This window comes from Sorex araneus, chromosome X (genome assembly GCF_027595985.1).
Source record: "Sorex araneus isolate mSorAra2 chromosome X, mSorAra2.pri, whole genome shotgun sequence".
NCBI lineage: Eukaryota > Metazoa > Chordata > Mammalia > Eulipotyphla > Soricidae > Sorex > Sorex araneus.
In genome coordinates, this window is record NC_073313.1 from 303,211,176 (window position 1) to 303,234,810 (window position 23,635).

The 23,635-nt window shown below is 44.6% G+C and overlaps 1 protein-coding gene across 1 annotated transcript in view; it reads right to left on the bottom strand.

The window, feature by feature from the left end:
- Positions 1 to 23,221, bottom strand: part of SUCLG1 (succinate-CoA ligase GDP/ADP-forming subunit alpha) — a 29,471-nt gene extending 6,250 nt beyond the window's left edge. Inside the window, 8 exon segments of the mRNA XM_004612016.3 lie at positions 356 to 507; positions 2,367 to 2,450; positions 4,344 to 4,401; positions 4,542 to 4,754; positions 8,740 to 8,856; positions 14,234 to 14,337; positions 23,130 to 23,205; positions 23,207 to 23,221. Coding sequence (XP_004612073.2) covers positions 356 to 507; positions 2,367 to 2,450; positions 4,344 to 4,401; positions 4,542 to 4,754; positions 8,740 to 8,856; positions 14,234 to 14,337; positions 23,130 to 23,205; positions 23,207 to 23,221 — 819 coding nt within the window.
- Between the last annotated feature and the right edge of the window lie 414 nt (positions 23,222 to 23,635).

A 23,635-nucleotide genomic window follows, 5' to 3' on the forward strand; every position in this document is an offset into this window, starting at 1 on the left:
AGGAGTAACCCCTGTGCATTGCTGGGTGTGACCCAAAAAGCAAAAAAAAAAAAAAAACCAATAATCTCAGGGACTGAGTGAGGGTAGAGAGCCCAGGGCACTTGCCTTGCATGCGGCCAACCCAGGTTCGATCCCCAGCACTCCACATGGTCCCCAAACCCTGCCACGAGTAATCCCTGAGCACAGCGGCAGGAGTAAGCCCTGACCACTGCCAGGTGTGGACGCCCCCCCCCCGAAAAAATAAATTAAAAATCAATTTTAAAATTAATCTCTGGAAAACTAAGACTAGCCTCTAAAACAAGCATGTGGCACTATTCAAGCACAAAGAGCTGTACTTTTTCAAATAAATACTCACTGAATTATGCTTCTTCAGGAATTCTGCAGCATTTTCTTCGGCATTACCACCAATTTCACCAATCAGTATGATACCTTCTGTGGCTGGATCATTCAGAAAGATTTCAAGGCAATCAATAAAATCTGTTCCATTAAATGGATCCCCTCCGATACCTGAAAAGGTCAAAGTATACCAGTATTATCATACAATGTGAAAAAAGAACTATGAAATTTCAGAATCTCTTACCCTTTTTGCAGCTGGTTTCCAGCCAATATTTTTCAATGTATCATCAGTTTTGCATCTAGCACTTAAAAATCACAAAATGCTACATTTACTTTTGTTCGGATTACATGAATAATGAATGGTGGTTGACACAGTATTTGATGCCCCTTTTTGGTCTGTTTCTTATATCAAAACCCTTCCCTCCTGCTCAAATTCCCACACAATTTTTTAAAAACAAGCAATTTAAGAGGCCAGGGAGACAGCTCAAAGAGCATCTGGGCGCCTGTTCAGAAGCGGGAGGTGAGGGGTTTTGTCCACAGGCTCCACGCCCCACCAGGAGAGACCCTGAGCTCTGGGCGGAGAGCAGCCCCTGAGCTCCATCAAGTATTGCCCCCGAACTAAAACCAAAAATAATTTACATTTTAAGAAAACACCAGCAGGTGAGACTGTTTTCTCTTCCTAACCCTTTTTGTGGGCAACATGCCCAGTTAGTGAGGCACACTGCAGAGAGACCACGTCCGGACTGCAGCAGCCAGTGAGGGGCCGTGCCACCTCTTACCCAGAGCAGCTCAGGTGACGGCGTACGGCCATCACGTAAGAGCAGACACCTGGACTGGCACCGAGAGACTGGACGCCACTCATCTTGATTTTCAGGTTACGACCTTCTCTCAAAAGCAGGAATCATTTCCTCCTGTGCTCACACACAGAAAAGTTCAAATTACTATCTCCGGCACTGATTTCATGGGCTTGAGTCTTAATTCTAGTGCTATTATAGTTTTTAGTTATAAAAATGTTTTTAAAAAAATAGCCTAAGACTTTGAAGAAATATTTACAGGAATTTAAAGGAGTAAAAATGAGAAATCTCCCTTGCTTATATAGGAACTTATTTTAAAACATAAAAGCATTTTTCCTTTCCAGAGCAGAAGACAGGCTGGACACGGAATGCCATGGTAGAACATATGCACCACATACATGGTCCCTGGGCTGGATTCCCCTAAACATACAGAAGAGAAAAGGCAGTGTGGCTCGGCAGCAGAGAAGAGGCTGTGGGGAGCTCCCCACCCTCCTCAACCTGGATTTTTCTACCAATAAAAATAAAATAACGGAACTTTCCACTAGAGAGGAGCCCCGGGTGACTGTCTTAAGAATGAGATCATTCATGGCACAGAATTTGGGGAGTGTAAAGGACGGGATGTGGGATAGTAGAATAACAAAATGCTAATTATAGTACCGAAAGAGCCATGTCTTCAGAGTGAGCAAGTGAAGTGCTATTTTCGGGTGCCAGAGTTCTTTAGGGGCCAAAACACCAAGAACACTTGTTCTTCAGGGTGGAAGTCAAATCTTGGATGATGGATTTTGAAAATATACTGTAGAACTTTGGACGAGCAATAGCACAGTGGGTAGGGCATTTGCCTTGCTGCATTGCAGCCAACCCAGGTTCTATTCCTCCGTCCCTCTCAGAGAGCCCGGCAAGCTACCAAGAGTATCCCGCCCACACTGAAGAGCCTGGCAAGCTATCCAAGGAGTATTTGATATGTAAAAATAAGTAACAATAAGTCTCACAATGGAGACATTACTGGTGCCCACTCGAGCAAATTGATGAACAACAGGACGACAGTGCTATAGTGCTACTGTAGAGCTTTACACTTAAGCAAAATAAAAATGTATTTCATAATATAATTTTAAAATGTTATTATCATTTCAATAAAGCTGCAGCAAAACCTGCAAACATCAAAGCAACTGTTTTTGTATACTGAGTTAACATACTTCTAAAGCATTCCAAAACAATGACTTGGGCAAGCCCCCTCACCTACACACAGAGTCTGCCCCAGTCCGACTTGTGTGGTCTGGTGAACCGCTTCATAAGTCAGGGTGCCAGATCTGGACACAATACCTTGGAGGAAGAGAATTTTGAAATTTTAGCCTGTGTTCATATGCAGACTATCACATGGTACTTTAAGCTACAAATATTCATGTATATAAAATCCAGCTGACTTGTCCCCCCAGGAATTTCTTTAACTAATGAAAGAAAAGCCTTAATGGAAGTATTAAGATAGACATGAAACATATTACTAGTAGGAATTATTTTATAACTATAAAAGTAGTATAAGATCAAAACCATATCTTATGAGGTTCTTAAGATTCTGTCAAAGTAGCAGGACATAAAAAGTTAGACTTGGGCCCAGTGGGTAGGGCATTTGTCTTACAAGCGGCCAACCCGGGTTCGATCCCTGGCATCCCACTTGGTCCCTCAAGTACCACTAGGAGTAATTCCTGAGTGTAGAGCCAGGAGTAACCCCTGAGCATTGTCAGGTGTGACCCAAAAAGCCAAAAAAGGCTAGACTTAGAGCTACCCAAACTATTAAAGCACCAAAAACTTAAGCCTGCAGAACCAGCAGTAATCATCAAGAAAACTCAAATTAAAATAATGCTATCACTTTGCTCTCAGAATGGCTAAAATTAAAGACTAATAGCTGAGTTTCCCTCCCCACCCCGAGCAGAGCCCCAGCAGTTGAAGACCTCCGGAACTCAGCCACAGCCATGCTCAAGGCCACTCTCCACACGTTGGGATGAGCCTCACTCATGAATGACCTGGCAGAGGAACCCAGGTACGCGGGACCCAGGGCCAAGATCTCCAAGGTTGCTCAGATTGGGACTGGGCCTCTTCCACCCAGATTCCCCATTTTACAGTAGCTAGGCAGTCACACCCAGGGACTGCTCCCCCACCCCCACCCCCCGTGCCGTGTAATCCCATCAATGACCAACATCCAGAGATTATAAAACCAAGCTCCCGGAATTACATGGCCGAGACACCTGATAGCCTAGTTTTCCCTCTTAGAGAACCTGGCAAGCTACTGAGAGTTTACTGCCTGCAAGGAAAAGCCTGGCAAGCTCCCCGTGGCGTATTCATATGCCAAATACAGTAACAATGATGGGTCTCATTCCCCTGACCCTGAAGAGCCTCTAATGCGGCACCACTGGGAAGGACGAGTAAAGAGAGGCTGCTAAAATCTCAGGGCTAGATGAATAGAGATGTTACTGGACCTGCTCAAGCAAATCAATGATCAATGGGATGACTCTGATACAGTGAATATCAAACATTACTGAAGATGTGGCACAAACAGAAATATCACTTTGGTCTCCAACAATTTCTAAAAAAGCTGACCATATTTCCACCTTATGACTTAGTCACTCCTTATCTATTTTACCCAAGTGAATGAAAATGTGTCCAAAAAAAAACTGTAAAGAGCTGGAGAGTTTGTACAGCAGGTAGGGTGTTTACCTTGCACATGCTGGACCTGGGCTTGATCCCTGATATTCCATATGGTCCCCAAGCACTGCCAGGAGTGATTCCTGAGTGCAGAGCTAGGAGTAACCCCTGAGCACTGCTGGCTGTGGCCCGAAAACAAACCAACCAAACAAACATTCAGCAAAGCTCAAACCTGTACATAATGTAATATAACTGATGAAAGCACGAACAAACTGTAATATGATCGATAAAGGAAAATTATTACTGATCTTTGCAAATACATAGAAGAATCCACAGCATGCTGAGCAGGAAAATAGTAAAAGAACTGCTCCAAAATAACTTCACTGAGTCTGCAAAATTATAACTGGCTTAAACTCAATGATGGAGAATCAATAGACTACAATACTTTCTGAAAAATTCCACGAAAGTTAAATTCAAAAGAATTTGTCTTGCACAGTCACAAACTCCTTTTGTGAGTTTTGAATATAGGGTGGAGGCGGGGAAGAGAGAAACTTTCTAAATCTATAATAGACTCACCAATTCTTCCTTTCTTGTGAATATGACCAGGCATGATACCAATTTTGCATTCTGAAGGCTAAAAAAAAAAAAAAGAAATCAACAGTTTCAGAAAAGTGACAAAACTCTACATTACTCGCAGGTGACACAGAGTGGACAGAGATGGACTGAATGGAGTGCGAGAGACGCGCCAGCCGGAAGCTCCCACTTCACACTCACATTGATGACTCCGGGGCAGTTGGGCCCGATCAGCCTGGTCTTCCCCTGGCGCAGTAGTTTGTGCTTGACCCGTACCATGTCCTGCTGCGGGATGCCCTCAGTGATGCACACCACCAAGGGCATTTCCGCCTCGATGGCTTCGTCGATGGCAGCAGCAGCAAAGGGCGGAGGGACGTAAATGACAGATGCGGTTGCTCCTGTCTGCTCTTTGGCCTGCAACGCGAGTCACAAAGCACTTTATTACTAGTGATCGTCGGACACTCAGTTCAGTGCTGAGTTCGATGCTGTGACGGCAATCAATCTTTTTTTTTTTTCTTTGCTTGATTTTTGGGTCACACCCGGTGATGCTCAGTTACTCCTGGCTCTGCACTCAAGAATTACTCCTGGCGGTGCTTGGGGGACCATAGGGAACGCCAGGGATCAAACCCAGGTCAGCTGCATGCAAGGCAAATGCCCTACCCGCTGTACTACCACTCCAATCCCCGGCAATCACGCCTTAGCAGAGCTAGGAAAGAACAGCCGGGAGACAGGAGGCTTCATTCTTGCCACACGCGTGGTGGCCTCGATGCTGTCAGAAAGGAGCAGAATCGAGCCTGGCCTCTCCCTGCACCAGAGAAGGTGCTTCTGAACACCCTGCCCCTCAGTAAATGGAGAGCAGTACCTGATTGGCACTGAGTGCCCCCTGACTCCCATCAACACAGGTACTCACCGTGTTCTAAAGATTCTGTCCCACCTCTCCTGTCCCAATGTGCCCCCCAGGAGAGAAAGAAGTGGCACTCCTCAGAACTCAGCCCTCCACGCCCATTTAAAGATGTATCACACTCTTAAAGTAACAGAATGGGAGACTAACACCCAAGAACAGTCGAGATAAGTACCAGGGGGTTTGCTCCATGGCTTGGAAGCCGGCCGCACATGATGGGAGAAAAGGCAGCCCAAATAGAGAAGGGAACACCAAGTAAAGGGAATCTGAAGGATTGAAAGCAGACTACAGACCGAACACGATGGCCACTCAATACCTCTATTACCACAACACCCCAAAGGAGAGAGAGAGCAAAAGGGAATGCCCTGCCACAGAGGCAGGGTGGAGGGGTGGAATGGGGTGGGGGTGGTGGGAGGGATACTGGGACCATTGGTGGTGGAGAATGGGCACTGGTTGAAGGATGGGTACTTGATCATTTTATAACTGAAATGCAAGCACGAAAGTTTGTAAGTCTGTAACTGTACCACATGGTGTTTCACTAATAAAAACAACAACAAAAGAAAATGCATCACACTCAACAGTCATTGTCAAGAGAAAGAACAAAGACAAAGCGGCTTTTAGGGGAGGTTCCCCAGGGGTGCTCAGGGGGACTCCAGGGACCCCTCCAGGCAATTCTCCACCAATCAGGTGGGAGGTTCCCTGCCAGGGTTCGATGACAAGGCATTACTCAGGGCCCTTGGTTCCACAGATTCCCTGAGCCATCCCAGCAATGCTGGCGGCGTCCAGGGCCACACCCAGCAATGTGCAGGAACCACATTACGAACCAGGACTGGCCACAGGCAAGGCAAGTGCCCAAAGTCCTAGACTATCTCCATAGGCTCAAGTGCTTTTGTTTTGAGGACATTTTTACTCTAAATTTATTAAAAGCTGAAAAGCGCTCACAGGGATGGCCGTGGGGTGAGTCAAACGAGCATTTGGGGGGCTGGAGCAATAGCACAGTGGGTAGGGCATTTGCCTTGCATGCGACCAACCCAGGTTCGATTCCCAGCATCCCATATGGTCCCCTGAGCACCGCCAGGAGCAATTCCTGAGTGCAGAGCCAGGAGTGACCCCTGTGCATTGCTGGGTGTGACCCAAAAAGCAAAACAAAAAACATAAAACGAGCGTTAGGTTCTACTCTACACTACTCTCATGATGCAAAGCACTAAAAGACCATGAACTGGGCTGCAATTCTTCCGTCACTGGACAAGCCTGCGTTTGGTCTTCATCTGTCTTCAACTGTCCCTGTACAGCCACGGTCTGTCTTCCCAGCTTGATGGGTGACCGTATCTCTTCTATGTGTGGGAAGCTCCCTGGAGACAGGAACTGTGAGGAACTCCCGACTCTGCCCTGCTCTGCGAGAGCTCAGACAGGCCTCCCTCGAGGCTTCGCAACAACTATGCTTAGTCCACTCAACCCACGGAGGTCAAGAGCTAATAGCGTGAACAAGGTCCCACAAGTAAGATGGGGCAGAGCCAAGAACCAGACCAATTTGACTGCAAAGAGTTCATTCTTTTCAGTGACAGCACACTCTGCCTAGAAAGGTAAGAAGCTCAAATAAGATATTAGTCAGGGGCCAGAGAGATAGCACAGGGGCTAAGGCCCATGCCTTACATGCAGCCAGCCCCAATTATGGCCCCAAACACCACTGGAGACCAGTGGGGTGGCCCAGATAATCTGGCACTGCAGTCCCCACGGAGCACCATGTCCTCGAACCTTCATGCTGAACTGTGGGCTGAGTGGTCACGAACCACTAAGTGGGGCCCCTGAGAACCCAGAGCATAGCTGGGAGGATCCCCAACCCCTCTCCCCCAAAAAAGATAAAAACCAAAGCTGAAATGCAGGGGGCACTCAGACAACGGGGGCAGGAAATGAGCATTCTGGTGGCGAGGGCAGTGTTGGATGCTGTAAACCAGAAGGCTCTGCCGGGGATGTTACCATGGATACAAACACACACTAGGCTGGAGCACATGCAGCTCGAGCTCAAGTGGGGCAGAAGTGAGAGACGGTGTCTGAGTATCATCACTGAAGGGGGCCCCAACGCTCCCAGACAGAACGTCCCTAGTGAAGAAGGCTCCCGGCAGCAACAGAGAGACCTGGTGGGCAAACTGCTGCCAGATTATCCACACAGGTGCCAGGGCAGAAAATGATTCAACGACGACTAACCGGAGTGATAATAGAGAAGAGGGGACACAAGACAAACTGAGGCTCCAGCCAAAAGAAGTCAGGCCAAACACGTGGGCTATTTTATGGGACGTACATCCCACAACTCTGGAGGCTGAAAATACCACTGGAAGCGAAACAGTTAATGGTCTGAGATGACAAGTGACAGTGGATGGAGGTATCTAACTTACTCATTCAGAAAGCACTTTGCAACAGCAAAAACAGCTAAGAAATAAACTGTGTTTCAAAGAACTAAGAAATAGTCTAAAGGCCGTATTTATGGCACGATGGGTAATAAGCTTATCAACAAAAATTTCCTTTAAAGGACAACACAAAAATGCTCACTATGGAAAACCTACATACAGGCACTACAGAAACCACTCTCTGTATTTTGAAGCCATGAAGTCAGTGAGAATTTAAGCAAGGGGCAAAGAAATATTAAAAAAAAAAAATTACAGCAAAGACTTCAAAATGATTTTCCACAGGGGCCAAAGGGCCACTGCAGCAGGTAGAGAATGCAACTCAACTGTGTTTATTTAACCCCCGACACCCCACAGGGTCCTCTGATCACAGAGCCAAGAGTAGGCCCTGAGCACTGCTGCCTAGAACTCAAAAACCAAAAACATAAGAAGAAAGGAAGAAAGGAAGAAAGAAAGAAAGAAAGAAAGAAAGAAAGAAAGAAAGAAAGAAAGAAAGAAAGAAAGAAAGAAAGAAAGAAAGAAAGAAAGAAAGAAAGAAAGAAAGAAAGAAAGAAACTAGCAATATGAGAAAGTAGGACTCTTGACATGGATCTGACTATAACTCCAGTAACTCCGTAGGACCCCACCCTACTCACTCTGAGCCACGCTAAGTCTGCCACCTACCCGCTGTGACACCATGCGCAGGACCCTCTTGTATAGGCAGTGTGCCTGCCTTTAAAGGAGGGGTAACAGTGCTACGCTGAGGGTCGTGGTAAGACCTGAGTGAGGCCGTGACTATGAAGCACCTCGCAGAGAACACGGCAAACAGCCCAATGGCAGGAAGTATCAGGGGCAGATCTGACATGCCTATTACTAACATGTAATTAATAATGTGATTTCTGGAAGGAGACAGGGTCAAGAAAAGACAAAGGCAAACAGAAGCAAGCCCAAGGCACTTCTTAAGAGCTGACATGTGTCTATAAACAAGACACATGTGAAGAAAACATCTCAAGTCGGACGCAGGCCAAGCCACGGGTTCTCACTGTGATGCAGATGTCTCTAAGCTCCCTGAAAGGGCACAAGTTCCCCTCCCTGCTTCTCTTTCCTTGCCGATTACCTCCTTCACAGAATTGAAGACGGGTAAGCCCAGATGCGTCTTTCCTCCTTTGCCTGGGCTGGTTCCTCCAACTATCTGGGTGCCATAATCCAATGCTTGTTGGCTATGGAAGGTGCCCTGAGGGGAAAAAAAAAAAGCACAAAACTCGTGAGAACAGACAGTCCGGGGAGGGTAAAGGCAATCTTCAGCAAAGGAGAAAAGAAAAACAAAAAAGGCTTATTTCCCCAGAGTGTGACAATAACACAGGTCTAGCCTTCTCAGCAGCTTACTCAACCCAGACTGAAGCCTGAAGGAGAACAGACCTCCTCTGCAAAGCCAATACAGCCGTTTCTGGCTTTGTTTCTGTGTTCTAAGGAGATGAGGGAATCGTCTCCCTTGATACAGCTGTTCCTGATGCTCTCAGATCCCGCAGTGCTTCGACTCACACAACCACCAACCTCGACTCTCTCACTGCACTCAGACATCTGGCACAATCAGAGCACTCATTATATTCAATTCTCCACCGACTCTAATTCTGCGCATGCACAACCCAACGGAAGGTGGAGACAAAGCAAGACCACACTAATCCTGAAAAACAGTAACTGCTGTCCCTGAGTGGGCCTGTGATGCTTCTCAGGGAGCGTCCTGCACTTCCCTGTCCACTCCCCCTCCCTCAGCCTCAGCACACCAGGCCTTTTGGACATGCTGGTCCTTATCATGCAGGTTCTTCTGTGCTTCGTAACATACTCAGTAGCACCCCCTCCCCTTCTCATCGGATGCCAGTAATCCCCCTCCCAACCCCAGTCAGTTGAGGGGTACCAAAATGTCTTAGGGACTGACGACTTTTTCACAAGGTCTCTGGGGTCCCATTTCCCTTTGATTCTCCCTTCTTCTTCTCTCTCCTTGGTCTTCTCTCTCCCATCTAAATTAGTGCCCTTGGTAACCTCCATCTTTCTCGTGGGAACAAATATTATCCAAATCCTGTGTACACACACACACGGCCATGATCTCTCCTTCCACACTTACTTCATAGTCAAGGTGTCAGCTGTTCATCTGACGGATCTGCTTCACTACCTAGTAGGGATCTCACACTTTGCTTGCACTTACTCCCAGCACAGCCGACCCCATCCCCATCCCAGCTGAGGGCAACCGGGCTCCTAGCATGATCGGAATGCACAGTCTGAGATTCTTCTCCCCTCTCACAGCACATACTGCCTTCCCTTCTCTGTGACTCACATCTCAGCCCTTCTCCTGCCACCCCTTTGATCCAAGTCACCAGGCCTCTGACAGAGGAGTGCCCGTTCTCCCTCTCGGTCTGTTCTCAGCCGGGAGCCAGAGGGATCCTGTTCAAACAGGGAAGATCATGTTCAACACTGCCAGTAGTTTTCCAGGTCGTTAAGCAAAAGCCAAACTGCTGATACCGGTCACCAAGTCAGTAGTGAACTTGCCTGGACCAAGCAGTGCCCTCATCCACTGCTCTCCCACTGCTTCTCTCCCTACAACCAATCTGCCACATACAACAACACAACCCTGCCGCCCTAGCCCTTTGCCCAGCCTTTAAGTGCTCTCGATGTTGTATCTACCCCATTAATACCCATGTACACTTTAGATCCAGACCCAGAGGTCAGGCTACCTCTGACCACTGATAAAACATCAGGCCCTTCCCGTCCCACTCACACAATACCAGACACATGCCCACACCTTTCACCGGTTCATTATTTCCATAGCATGTAGGTCCTCCGTAGCATGTAACATACACATTGAGTGGGCTGCTGTGTTTCTCTCCTCTCCTCTCACTGCCTCTGAGATGCAATGAAGGCAGTTATTTCTGTTTAATTTGCTCAGAGAGATGGCATCTCAATCAACAAATGAGAGTCTACACTCAATAAATATGAATGGATCTATATGTGGTCATTCTACAGAGACCTAAGCATGCCGGCCCACTCAAGTCACGTTCTAAGTAAAGGGATTAAAACTGGAGCCATAAGAAGGATTTCAAAAACTTCCTAGTTCAACTTCAGTTTTAAAATAGGAAACCCAGGGGCTGGAGAGCTAGTACACTGGGTAGAGCTCATCGCAGCTGACCACGGTTTGATTCCAGGCTCTATGATCCCTTGATCCCTGCCAGGTGGATCCCTTGCGCCTTAGCACAGCATCAAGAGTAAGCCAAAAACCGAACAAATACGAAACAGAAAACTCAGCCCCAGGCATGTAACCACCATTTCTAAATTCAGGGACAGAGTTTGAGAAAGAACCCCAAGCTAGTGTCCGGAGATAAAGTGCTATTCCAGGCTCTCCTTACTGGCCTGCAGTAAGTTAAACAAGTACATACACACAAAAATACCCTAGAAGTGAGAAAAGGAAAATTTAGTTAAAAAACTACCAAGAGTAATATTTGTAAATAAAGTCATGAACTTTTCAAACAATAGGATTCTGCTATGATTTAATGTATTTCACAAAAGCACTGATCTGCATCAGATTAGAAATTAAAACAAAACACACTTAACTGGTCTTTCACTTCAGAGTTTGAGAACACTGACCCATGCTACTATATAAATTCAACTGGACCAGTTTTTTAATCCAGAAATAGGCTAAAGAGGAATTTCATCAGACTTAGTTTTCCCACTAGCATTATCCAGTGCCCAGTTAACCAAAGAGCAGTTTAGCAGCAAACAAAAGTCAATACAGGACTACCTAATCCACTCACTAATCAAAATATCCTCAATTATATGTAAAATAAATATGCACACACACAAAAACCACCCTAATGGGATAAAATGCAGCTTTCCTACGGTGATAAGCTCTACATAGCAGCTCATTATGAGCTCTAGAATAAAGAAATACTGGCTAACAAATTGGAGACAACTTACGATGTCAATTACTTTACTTTTTTTTTTTTAAGGAAAAGTGAAGAAGAAACCATGTAATTGGAAGTAACAGAAAGACACTGAAACTAACCTTGTATTTCAATATTTAGGAAAATCAACACCTAACTTAGGAAGTAGAGACAGTCCCAAATAGTGTGTGCACCATGGACAATGGCTCTTTAAAAAGAAAAGCCAGAGGCTACAAAGTTACAGGATCATATAAAGTTTAGAAGCAGAAAAATAAATCATACACAATAAACTTACGTGGAGAATCTGCCTTATCCAAACATTTTAATACATGCAACAAAATTAATATATAACCAAAAAGGGATTAAATATGACTTAAATTGGTAGGAAGAGTGACAAAACATAAATCAAATCTTAAAAGTGCATCAGTTTTCTTTACAATGTATCTATGCAGAAGTGGCACTCAGAAAATATAGAGCTAGCAGAATAATTAAAAAAATTTTACCCAAGAACAAATTTCAAGGTTTTATGGGTATATTTTTGTTGGTGGTGGTGATGGGGTGAACTTTTTTTTAAAGATACTTAAGTACAAAAATGGAAGAAAAAGAAATGTTCACTGTAATTCATATTTTTACAATTACTTCAGAAAAAAAAGTCCAAAAGTAAAAGGGAATTTTATATCAAATATCCTTCTAACTAGTGCATTTCTGAAAAACAAAACTACAGGGCAAAGAGACAGAACAGGGGTTAAAGTTCTTGCCTAGCTTACAACAAGCACCACCCGGAATGATCCTGAGCACAGAGCCAGAAGTCCAGGGCACAATGGGTGCAGCTCCAAACAAGCAAAACAAAACAAAACAAAACAAAAAAACCCTCTGAGGCTGAGGGGTTGAAGAGACAGCTCAATGAATAAAGGCACACTTTGCTTTGTACATGGGAGACCCAGGTTTGATCCCGGGACCACACAGGGTTCCCCAAGCGTGCCAGTAGCAACTACTCAACAGAGAGCTGCAAGTGGTGCTTGAGTACCACTCGCTGTGGCCCCCAAAACAAACAAACAAAAGGACAGCATAATTTTAAAACAATGGCTAAGGATTTTTTTTAAGTTGCATAAATTTGTATTTAGGCGTCATCCTCTAACCCTAGCTTCTTACTGTGGGATAGGATGCATAACAAAATGAGGGGACAGCAAAAACAAAACAATGTTTTAAAGTAAATATATGATCTACTGTCAATAAATGCATGACTTGGGGCCACATAAAACTTTCTCGGACATCAGGGGACGGTGAGAGGGAAAGTTTAAGAAGCCCTGCTACAGAGCGGGAGTTGGTACAGTGGAAACTGCCCGGCCACTGGGCTTGTAAATTGGAGTTATCGGTTGCACACAGCCATCCCATTCAATGACTTATTGCTTACAGCAACTCCTACTGTTCCAACACTGAGTGGTCATAAGAGAGACACCATGGTCATTAAGTCTGGAACTCTTACCCATACTCCTGCTCTAGCTTACCGAAATACTGCAAAACGGACAGAGCAGTCTGTAGAAAAATTATTAACTTTGACACTACAAAAAAGAATCACACACTGCTTTTCTCTTGCTCACATCTCTGATAAAGAAGAAAGAGACACTTGGGATTAAATATACAAGAGTCTCCTACTAACTGACTTGGGAATATACTTTGGATTAAGGATACAAGAGTCCCCTACTGATTTGGGAATATTCTTTTCCCAAGAACTGCAAATCTGCACAAATGTTATATAAAAAGTCATTGGGACAGTAGCAGTTAAAATCTCAAATACAGAGAATCTCTGATGCCCAGTTTTATTCTTAGGTTTCTATTTCGCAGGCAGACCTGTCTGTAGGCTGCATATCTGTACTATATGTATTTCTTAGAATAAATTTTATACAAGGCATATGAGGTAAGCATAAATATGTTGTGTAAGCAAGAAAAATACCTAAAAGGACACCCATCATCTTGCTAACATAAGGATTGCCAGAAGATTAGAATGAGAGAGGAAGGAGGTTAAATTGCATTTTAATATGGACTCATAGACAGATCTCTTCAGACTTATAAAAACCCAATGATAGAGGCAGGGGATAGGGAAAGCCATGAATATAAATGCATGAAGCAAATTAAAATACTTCAGGCCGTTCTGCAGGCTAGACTCTTCAAAGGCCATTTGCCCGGAGCAAGCGTGAGGCAAGTCATGGCAGTTCCCTACAGCCTGCCCTTCCAGCCCTACTGGCCCGCACTAAATACAGATCTGTGTTTAACTGTGTTTGGTGTTAGACAAGGTGTAACATGAGATTCCTACTTTACCTAGCTTTTGAAGAAACAATCGTCTTTACCAATGAAATCATGTTTTCCACTGAAGGAAAACCAGTGAGGTCACAGATGTTGAGAGTATGTGGTTTCCAACATTATATGCTCATAGAGAGGGATCTTCAAGGTAAGTTTAAACATACTTTTCATCTCAAACATCTTAGCTCCTGAAAACCAACCCCAATGACATAGTGCATACTTTTCTACACTAATCATACAACTTTTAAAATAGAAAAGTCAGAAATTTACAAATTTTAATAACTTTATAATTAAAATGTTATAATTTTTGTAATATAAAATAAGTTCAATTTTTTGTACCTCTAGTACATATCTCTCAAAAAGTCTTGCTACACGTACCTGCTTACCAGTGAAACCCTGGCAAATAACCTTCGTATTTTTGTTAACATACAGATGTTTTCGGGAAGCTGTGTAGGAACAATGCCGAACTCCATTTGGTTGCACTGAGAAATAAGAAAAAAAAAAAACATTAAAAAAAAAACACATTACAACTTTTCCAAACATCTGAGCCATGAATTTATCTAGGTGACCAAAAAAAAAAAAAAAGCCTCTAATGCAGGAACTTATCTTGTGACACCAACATTTTCAAAGGACACTTTAATGAGACATACAGACTATAAATTTTTTTCAAAAAAATCTACTCTCCTATTCTACAGGATGCAGAACCAGTTTTCACCCAGCAAAAAGAAAACTGACATTAAAAACATGTAGCTCAAATTAAATCCGGATACTGAAAACTAGGTCTTATTCCTACAAATTATGTTTACTAAGCAAATCAGCTCTCCCCATTTGACCCAAGCGTTTAGAGTCAGTAACTGTAAACAACAGGTGAACTACGAGTAAGAACTATTTATGACTCGTTCCCCAATAATGACAACACTACTCACAATAATGTGAAAGTAAGCTTTACTATCAATCAAAATTATAAGACTTCATATATCAAAGAAATAGGGAAACCTATAACATAAAAAATGGGGGGAGGGGCACGGAAATAAAATAAGTTTTTAGTAAACAACCTCAACCAAAGATATCTAAGCAGTTTCAAATTCGGCTCCTGGGCTGGAGAGACGGGCCAGGATTAAGGCACTTGTCTTGCATACAGCTAACCCAGATTCACATCCCCAGAAATATACGTGGTCCCCTGAGCACTGCACAGAAATGATCCTGAGCACAGAAACAGGAGTAAGCCCTGAGCACAGGGAAGTAGTTGCCCAAAACAAAAACTAAAGCTAAAGTCAGCTCCCATACTTAAAGAAACAATAAGGAGAAGACAGATAAATTCATAGTTGTGGGTAGTTCATGATTAGCAAAACAGAGCGTCCACCTGTGGCCTGTCCCCGGTTCCTTCAGAGTGCCAGGGCTTCCCTGCCACTGACAGCCCATGAAGCTAGCCCTGAGGAGGATTGCTCTAGCACAGCTGTCTGGGTCAGCCCCAGGCTTTCTCCCTTGCACACCTCTACCGCCCTCTGAGAGCCTCAGACCTCACGCTCCACAACTAACTTGCTTCTGGCCCTTCAACTGTCTTAGATTCACACACTGACCTCAGCGTCTAGCAGCACAGAACTGTGGAGCCCCAGTACCTCTCAGGAGAGAGACCCAGGTTTCACTCATCAACTAACGCAATTACAGCTGCGTGCTTGGGCGAGACTAGGGGCCCAAGGACTTATCTGACCTGCCGCCCCCTTTGCAGAAGGGAAAAAAAAACAGTACCCCCTTCCTGGAAATGATCCTCTTTAAGTCAATGATCACATGTGATCTCCTCATCTACCCACAGACTCAGATGCATCCAAACTTACTTTCATGTAAGCATGAACTAACAGCCTGCCATAACCTTTGAGTTACGCCAACTCCCAAAATACATGCTCAAAAATAAGAAGTGAATTTCTGATCGCAAACCAGTGTGATGCCAGACAAGGCACTGAAACAAAAGGCTGAAATCATTAAGTACACATCCCTGTGTCTGGGCTTGCCACAATCATTTATTCCATCAGCATTTGGGGAGCCAAACTACAAAGTGAAATGTCAAGGATAAAGTGTCGAGAAAGTGCGTTAGCCTCCAAAGAACTCCCAGTCTATTTGGAGTAACATAAAGCAAGCACAGTTGCAGTGTGAAAAGTCCTGTGGTAGGAATAAGCCTTCGACATCACAGGAAGAGACACTCTCTACCCCACCCTGACGCCTGTTGTGTTATTAGGGGTGCGAGGGAGGGAAGAGGCTGGAGTGAGGCAGCTGGCTACTTTTAAACTGAATCCTGGCCTACCAGATTCATACCCCAGATCCCTGACACTGCACCCCACCTCCGAAAAGAAGAGGCGTATCTGTCCTTGTGAAACTGAGGATTTGGTTCCATGGCTAAAAACCCTCTCTTTAACTTGTGATTCTTCACCTCTGCCTCCTTTTTGACCCCAACCACCCAACTTTGCCCCCAAACATTCAAGCTGGTATTAGCATCTGTATAGCAGTGCGTATTTTCACTTCATAAATTTATAAATTTTTCATTAAAAAACCAACAGCAGAGGGCTCCCAATAAAGAATCAAGGTCACCGTATTCTTTCTTTTCTGGAATACTGCTCTAAGACATGGGTGAAATGAATAAAAAATGCCAGAAAAACAAAACAGACTCTGAAACTCGAGGAAAGCCCTACCACATGCCCAGAACACCTCGATGATGCTTTGGGGCCACCACAAATGACAACGATGGACCATCATCCCAGACTCACCCACACTCAAGAGAAACCTCTTTCCCTGGCACTTTCCTCCAAGCACATTCTCCCAGCTGCAGGGGCAGGGAGGAGGGCCACGGCCAGCTGTGCATTATGTTTCACAACTCTCCTCACCCAGATCCCTAACTGCACGCTCAGGCAGCACACACTCCCATGAACCGAGTCTGTCTCCTGCCACTCCAGGCCACCTGGTCACATCGGGTGGATGGATTTCAGGCTGTACTATTATTATACACCAATGATGTCTTACCCTTGATGACATCACAGAATCAAGAAAAACAGATTTTTTTCGCTATCTGATAGCATTTAGATGGAGATCATGCAAAATATGCTTAAATTCTATTTCAAACTAACCACATTTTAAGACACTGCCCGGGAGACTTGGGTCCAGCGGTGCCGAGGGCCATAGCTAGCAGCGCCTGGGATGGGACTGTGCGCCTCTAGACTTATGAGCTGACTTTTTCATCTTTTAGCAAATGCGATCCAAGAATAGGAATGCAATGGAGATGGTCATGAAAAAGGAAAGACAGCAAAATACACCACCACCAAGGTAAAAGGCAGTGACACCTCAGGGGAGTGATCTAACACCAAAGAATTAACCTATGTGAAGAATGAATAGAAAAGAAACCAAAAACCTAACAGAGGGAGGTAGAGACAGTGCAGCAGGTAAGGCACTTGCTTTGCACGCCCACAACCTGGATTCAATCCCCGGCACTCCATAAGGTCCCCCGAGCTCTGCCAGGAGTGAACCCTGAGCACAGAGCCAGGAGTAAGCCCTGAGCCATCACGTATGCCATAAAAACTTAAAAGACACCTAACAGAAAAACAGATAAAGGATATAAACAAGAAACACAATTCACAACAAAAAAATGGAAAATCAATATACAGTGAAGCATTTACCTAACTTTACCAGCATTTTTTAAACTGCACATTTTAGACTAAATATTAGCGGTGAGTGCTGAGGCTGGCCACCTGAAGAATTTCCCAGTGCTGTGGGTTGATGCTGCCACACTCTGGACCACGTCCAGGGAACGCGGAGCAACCTTTTAAGGTTCCTGTAAGTCGGGGAGCCAAATCTTGGGACTGCCTCCTGGGAACAGCTGAGCAGACCTGGGCTAGAGTTTAAGCTGTGAGTGCACCAGTCATGTGATGTGGCCAAATCTCTCAATCTTCCTTAGCCTCCACTGCAAATGGAACAGAGCTGCTCGCAAAGAAACTGCGATGCTGGTAAGAAGACCATGCAGGGAAACTGGCTAATGAAATGTACACTCTGAGAACTGGGTTCATATCCCACATGATCACAGAAGTAAACCATGTTCAAGTGTTGGATATCATTGGTTTGTCCTTTCCCCCTTGCCACTAGGAGCTTAGGTTTATCAGTCACACCCATCAAAGTGCTCCCGAGTCACTCCCATTCCTTTGTTTATCTGTAACCATTTCTACCAGTTTATCTGCTCTTCCCTTAATCAAACTCTGTTAATTGGTAAGGTCAGAACTTCCTAGGACACTGAATATTATAACATTGCCTTTATGCCTTTTGAATAATTTACTTTAAAGCTATGTCTTTTTTGTATAGACACAAGAAGACAATATTATATTTTTATAACTTAATTGGCCTCAAATATTATTCCCTCCCGGGCATCTGCTTTCTCCACTTAAGCCTCAGTTGCCCTCAGTCCCTAGCACCCCAAAGTAGGGTCCCCGACGTGGGACGGGAAGGATCCAGGGCAAGCGGTGAGTTATGTGCTACCCTGGCATCGAAATGGGCCTGGCCAAAGTGCCTAATTCTTAACTATAAGTTAAGAGCTTGATCGTAGACAAATGCTGTCATGATCCAATAGTAATTATGAGACTGGGACCCTGCCAGGGATAGGAAAGACTGATCTGGCCTGAGCACTGTAGTCTGAGATTGAGATGGCCCCAGGAGAGCAATTCTATAAGCTTTAATGCATCTCTTATTGTATCCATACAAAATGATTAATATTATGAATTCTTATATGTTTGCTGGCTGAGGAGAAGAGAAACACATTCATGGGACTCTGCCCTTGGGTGGATCCTCCTGCTAAAAGAGAATTAAGTCCTAGGAGAAGCATCCCCTGAGGGAAAAGAACCTTACCCTATTGCTGACCACACCTATGTGTATGCCCCAACCCCCTCATGCTGTGGAGATTTAACTAGACTGTAAGAGTGGGTTGGGGGCCAGATCCACGGGGGCTAGATCCACAGATCGAGAGAGAGAGATCGAGAGCCGGGAGAGAGACAGATCGAGAGAGAGAATGAAGTAGGATGGGGGAGAAAGAAGCAGGGGGAGAGTTCCAGAGGAGAGTGTATAGAGGGAAGATTGGAATAAACTGCAAGTGAGACCAACCATCTTGACTCCGTTCCGTTCCTTCACCTGCCTCGCCGCCCGCGCTCTTCATCTTTTTCTTTTTATTTTTTACATTCAAGTGCACAATTCATATATTAAAATCAAGAAAGTCAAACTAGAAATTCTTTCTAACTGCTATCATGCATACCCTATGTTCATTTGTAAACGTGGACTACAAACGTGGATTATAAATGTGGATTATACTAATCCATAAGCACATATAAATGTGTAGTATGCATATATACCTATATAATATATATCTGATATGTAAATTATATAAATTAAATATACATAAATTATATTTATAATGTATATATTTAAAGTATAGCCTCACTGTAAAAAATGGAAATAGAATTATTCGTTTATTAATACTGCGAACAAATAATACTGTGAATGAAATTTAAAATACACAAAATGAAAACAGAATGATGGCTAGTATAGGGCCAACTGCTACTTCAATGTATTATCACTGATACAGAATTTGAAGACCACATCATTGTGCCGGGCCACCTGCCAGGGTCTAGTGGTTCAGGAGGGAACCAGGCGGACTCAGGCCCCATGAATAAGAAAGACACTGCTCTTTTGACACAGTTACAATATTACTAGTGTTAGGGACAGAAAAATAGCACAGTGGATGGGCATTTGCCTGGCAAGCAAACAACCTGTGTTTGATCTCCAGAACCCCATATGGTCCCGAGTCCTGCCAGGAGTGATCCCTGAGCACAGACAAGTTTGCTTACACACACACACACACACACACACACACACACAATCATTACCAGTGTTTCCCAAAATGAGTGATGGGGCACTGAAATAATGCAAGGAGGTCTGTGGCAGCCTTGAGTTCAAATGGGGAGATTTCTGTTTGTTTGATTAAAAAAGTAGTTTCCCAAGGGATGCTGAGAGACTTTTCTGAAAGTAGAAAGTAGTAAGTAGCCAAAATAAGGGCTGGAGCAATAGCACAGCAGGTAGGGCATTTGCCTTGTACACGGCTGACCCAGGTTCGATTCTTCCACCTTGAGAGCCCGGCAAGCTACCGAGAGTATCTTGCCCGCATGGCAGAGCCTGGCAAGCTACCCGTGGCACATTCAACATGCCAAGAACAGTAACAACAAATCTCACAATGGAGACGTTACTGGTGCCCGGCTCGAGCAAATCAATGATAGTCATACAGTCATAGCCTAAATAAATTTGGGAAATCTCTGCATTAAACAAAGAAGCAAACAACTAGACAGTACAAAGAGCAATAAAAGCTACAAAAGAAGGGGTCTGAGTAATCTGAGAAAGATGATGCTCTCAACAGGATGAATGATTTGAATCACTCACAGAGGGTTCTCTTGTACAAAGAAAGCAGTCACATCATGCATCAGACACAGCAGACCAGATGTGAACAACGGTCAAGAACACCTGCCCAGAAAGGATGCAGACCATAGCCTGCATGACCAGGACCATGCTTAAACTAAGAACCGAAGACTTCACGAAAACTCTCATGCTCCAACTCACCTCTCAAATGGTGTCCTTGCTAGTTACTTGTTCATGACTGCACAGGCAAAGTTAATCAATGCACACTCATTTAAGGTATACTCATTATTCATATGTATGGCAGATCTGTAATACACAGATTATTCTGGTCCTTATCTCCAGGACCTTACAATGTAGCAGAGTACTCCCAAACCCAAAATCCACTATTCAAATGCAAAATTCGGGCTGAAAGATAGTATAGCAGATAAGGTGCTGCTGTGCAGAGAATGAACCAGGTTACACTGCCTGCATTCTATAGTCCCCTAAGAACCACCAGGAGAGATCCCTGAGTACTGAGCCAGGAGTGAGCCCTGAGCACTGCCAGATGGAGCCCCCCCCAAAAAAACAAAAAAATAAAATGAGATGAAAATTTGCATACTCAATATTTATTCACAAATGAGATTTACTTGACTAGAAGTACTGTTACTTAATCGTCTAAAAAAATTACTGATTTTTAGAAGAAAAAAAGTCTATTTATTTCAATAAACCATCCATTATTTGCCACATCCCACTTTTAGAAATCCTTAATATTTAAAAAACTGAATATACAATTTCCTGTCAATGGTTAAAATCAAATTATACCCCTACAAATTATTCTGAATAACCTCATTTATATTTCTGTGGAAAAATAAGTTTAAAGGTCAAAATAAGTTTCTCTAGGCTAGACCGATTCATTTAGATAAGGAAATTTTGTATTTCTGAAGTAAAGATTTTGTCCTTAAAGGGAATGGCATCAGATACTCCAATCTGAAGCATCACTGTGTCCAGGGCCTCCTTTGCTAAGGAATACCCAAGCGATGTTCGATCCCTGGCACTGCATATAGTTCCCAGCACCACCAGGGGTGATCCCTGAGCACCCCTTGGCATGGCCCCTGACAAAAAAAATTCTTTTTCAATAAAAAAGAAATGTTTATTTTATCTCCCCATTTCAACTGTATTTCCATCACATCCTGCCCTCCCCCCACCACACACACAAACACACACACTTTTTTATTTTTAATAAATAACAATACTGTGCTGAATTTTGCAGGGCTTTTTGGGTTAGTTTTGCGCAGGAACTTCTAAATATTCTAGGCTGTCGCTCAACAGTGCCAATGGGGCTCTGAAAGGCATCTAGAGGAGTTTGGGGTTTTGTTTTTTTCCTAACTCACATCAATATTGCAACACTTATGACCTTCAACACAAAATGAACCATCATCAACTGAAACTGAGAGAATACAACAACATTCCTAGCCCCCCAGATTCTAAATTAAATTCCAAGCGGAAATAATTTGTGACAGCCTTTTTAAAAAGCTCACAAGGATCTGTTCCTCTAGATGATCTTCCTTTCTTCTTTAACCTCTTCTAAAACAGCAAGAAGCCAATGGATGTGAGCGGTTTCCAAAATTGCAGAAGAGTAAGACAACAGGAGAAAAAAGTCCTGTTAGCCTCCTTGTTTCTATTTTTGTTCAAAAGAGCCCTCAATTGTCCTTTATGAGGTTCTCCAGAAAACTTTCCTAAATAAACTAAACTTTTTTCTACTTGCCAAGTGATTTGTCCCCAAGTGATTTGGCAACTAAATGCAGCTTTTGAGAACACACTCATCACACATTTTGAAGAAAATCTTCAAGAAATAAAGTTCAGCCAAATTCAGCACTAAAAGAGAAAAAAGGAGCAAAGGTGAAGAAAGGAAGAGAGAGAAAAAAACTAAACTTAGTTCGGTGTCTGTTACACTCCAGGAGCTTACAGAAATCTCTTCAAGGAGTCTGCCCTGTGAATCAATAGACTAGCCTGTCATTTCTAGGATGCACACTTTCCCCTAACATTTAACATCTCTTGAATTGGGAAGCAAATCACTGGCGTGTCACATTTGTATTTTACTAATAACCCCTGGGAAACGAAAGCACAGTGTATTTTACAAGTATCAGTGCCTCAACTTCATTACATTATTCTCAAGTCATCCGGAACGAGTACCCCAGGTTTATTACAGAGACAGAGGGGAAGAAAAGCCAGACTTCAAACCCTGATGTGGCTCATTCCAAAGTCTCCTCGTACATTAGCTATCTCACAAAAACGAGACTTTGAACACAGCAAGAATTTCCAAGGGTCAGCGTTACTGGAAACCTTGGGTAATAATTTTTCAGTTACAGCAGGGTTTGCCCGCGCCCAGTGTAGACACGCAAACTATGCTGGTCAACATTATTTGCAACCACCCCAACGCTTCTCGGAGTCTTCCGCCGACTCGGGGTGCAGGACCCACTTCCCTACTGGTCCCCAATCTAGTAGGAGCCTGTGTCCAAAGGCCGGGTTTGTCCCCGATTGATTTCCTACCGGGACATCCTGCCCCGGCCCCTCGACCCTTCCGCTCGGTCCCCCCCTCCGCCCCACCCAGCTGAGACCGTGCCGGACCCGCACTCTCACGCCGGGCCAGTGGACATGCACCTCCCGCCCCGCACCCAGCGAACCCCCCTCCAGCCCGTAGGGACCCCCGCTTGGGACGGACACGGACGCCCGCCGTGCCGGGACCCGGGAGGGCCCAGTAGTGAGCTCAGGACGAAGACGCTGAGTTTCCGGGGGGCTTGGGGGCGGGAGAAGAAGCAGGAACTCGCGGGAAGCCGAGAGAGCGCGCGCCGGCGGGACTCACGGAGGAGGAAGCGTGGCAGGAGGCGGGCGAGCGCGACACCGCTGCTGCTGGAGGCCATGGTCGCGGTGGCAGCTGCAAGGGGCTGCGGTCATTCACCAATGACACTCCCAGGCCCCCGGGGGCCTCGCGGGCGCCGGGCACGGAAGCGGGCGTCCAAGACAAGCGCCTGAATAAAGTGCCGGCGCTACAGAATCTTCGCCAAAGACTGGAATCACACAGATCGAGAAAAGTGGACAATTCTAGTTTTGTTAAAAAAACAAGTAAAAGTAAAAGTCCTTTATAGCTCCAGAAATGTAAGTTTGACTCAACATTATTGACACGGGCAGCTAAAGGGGAAACCCAGGCCAGGCTGTTGCGGCGCGTGGCATCATGGGAAATGTAGTTTTCAGGCGGAGGCGCATTGGTAGCTTAGATGGGAGCTGGCCGGAAAGAGGTGGCTTGGAAAGGTCTGTTTACAGCAGGAGGTAGGTGCGAAGAGCAGTGACGAAATAGCGAGGTGTAAAGAG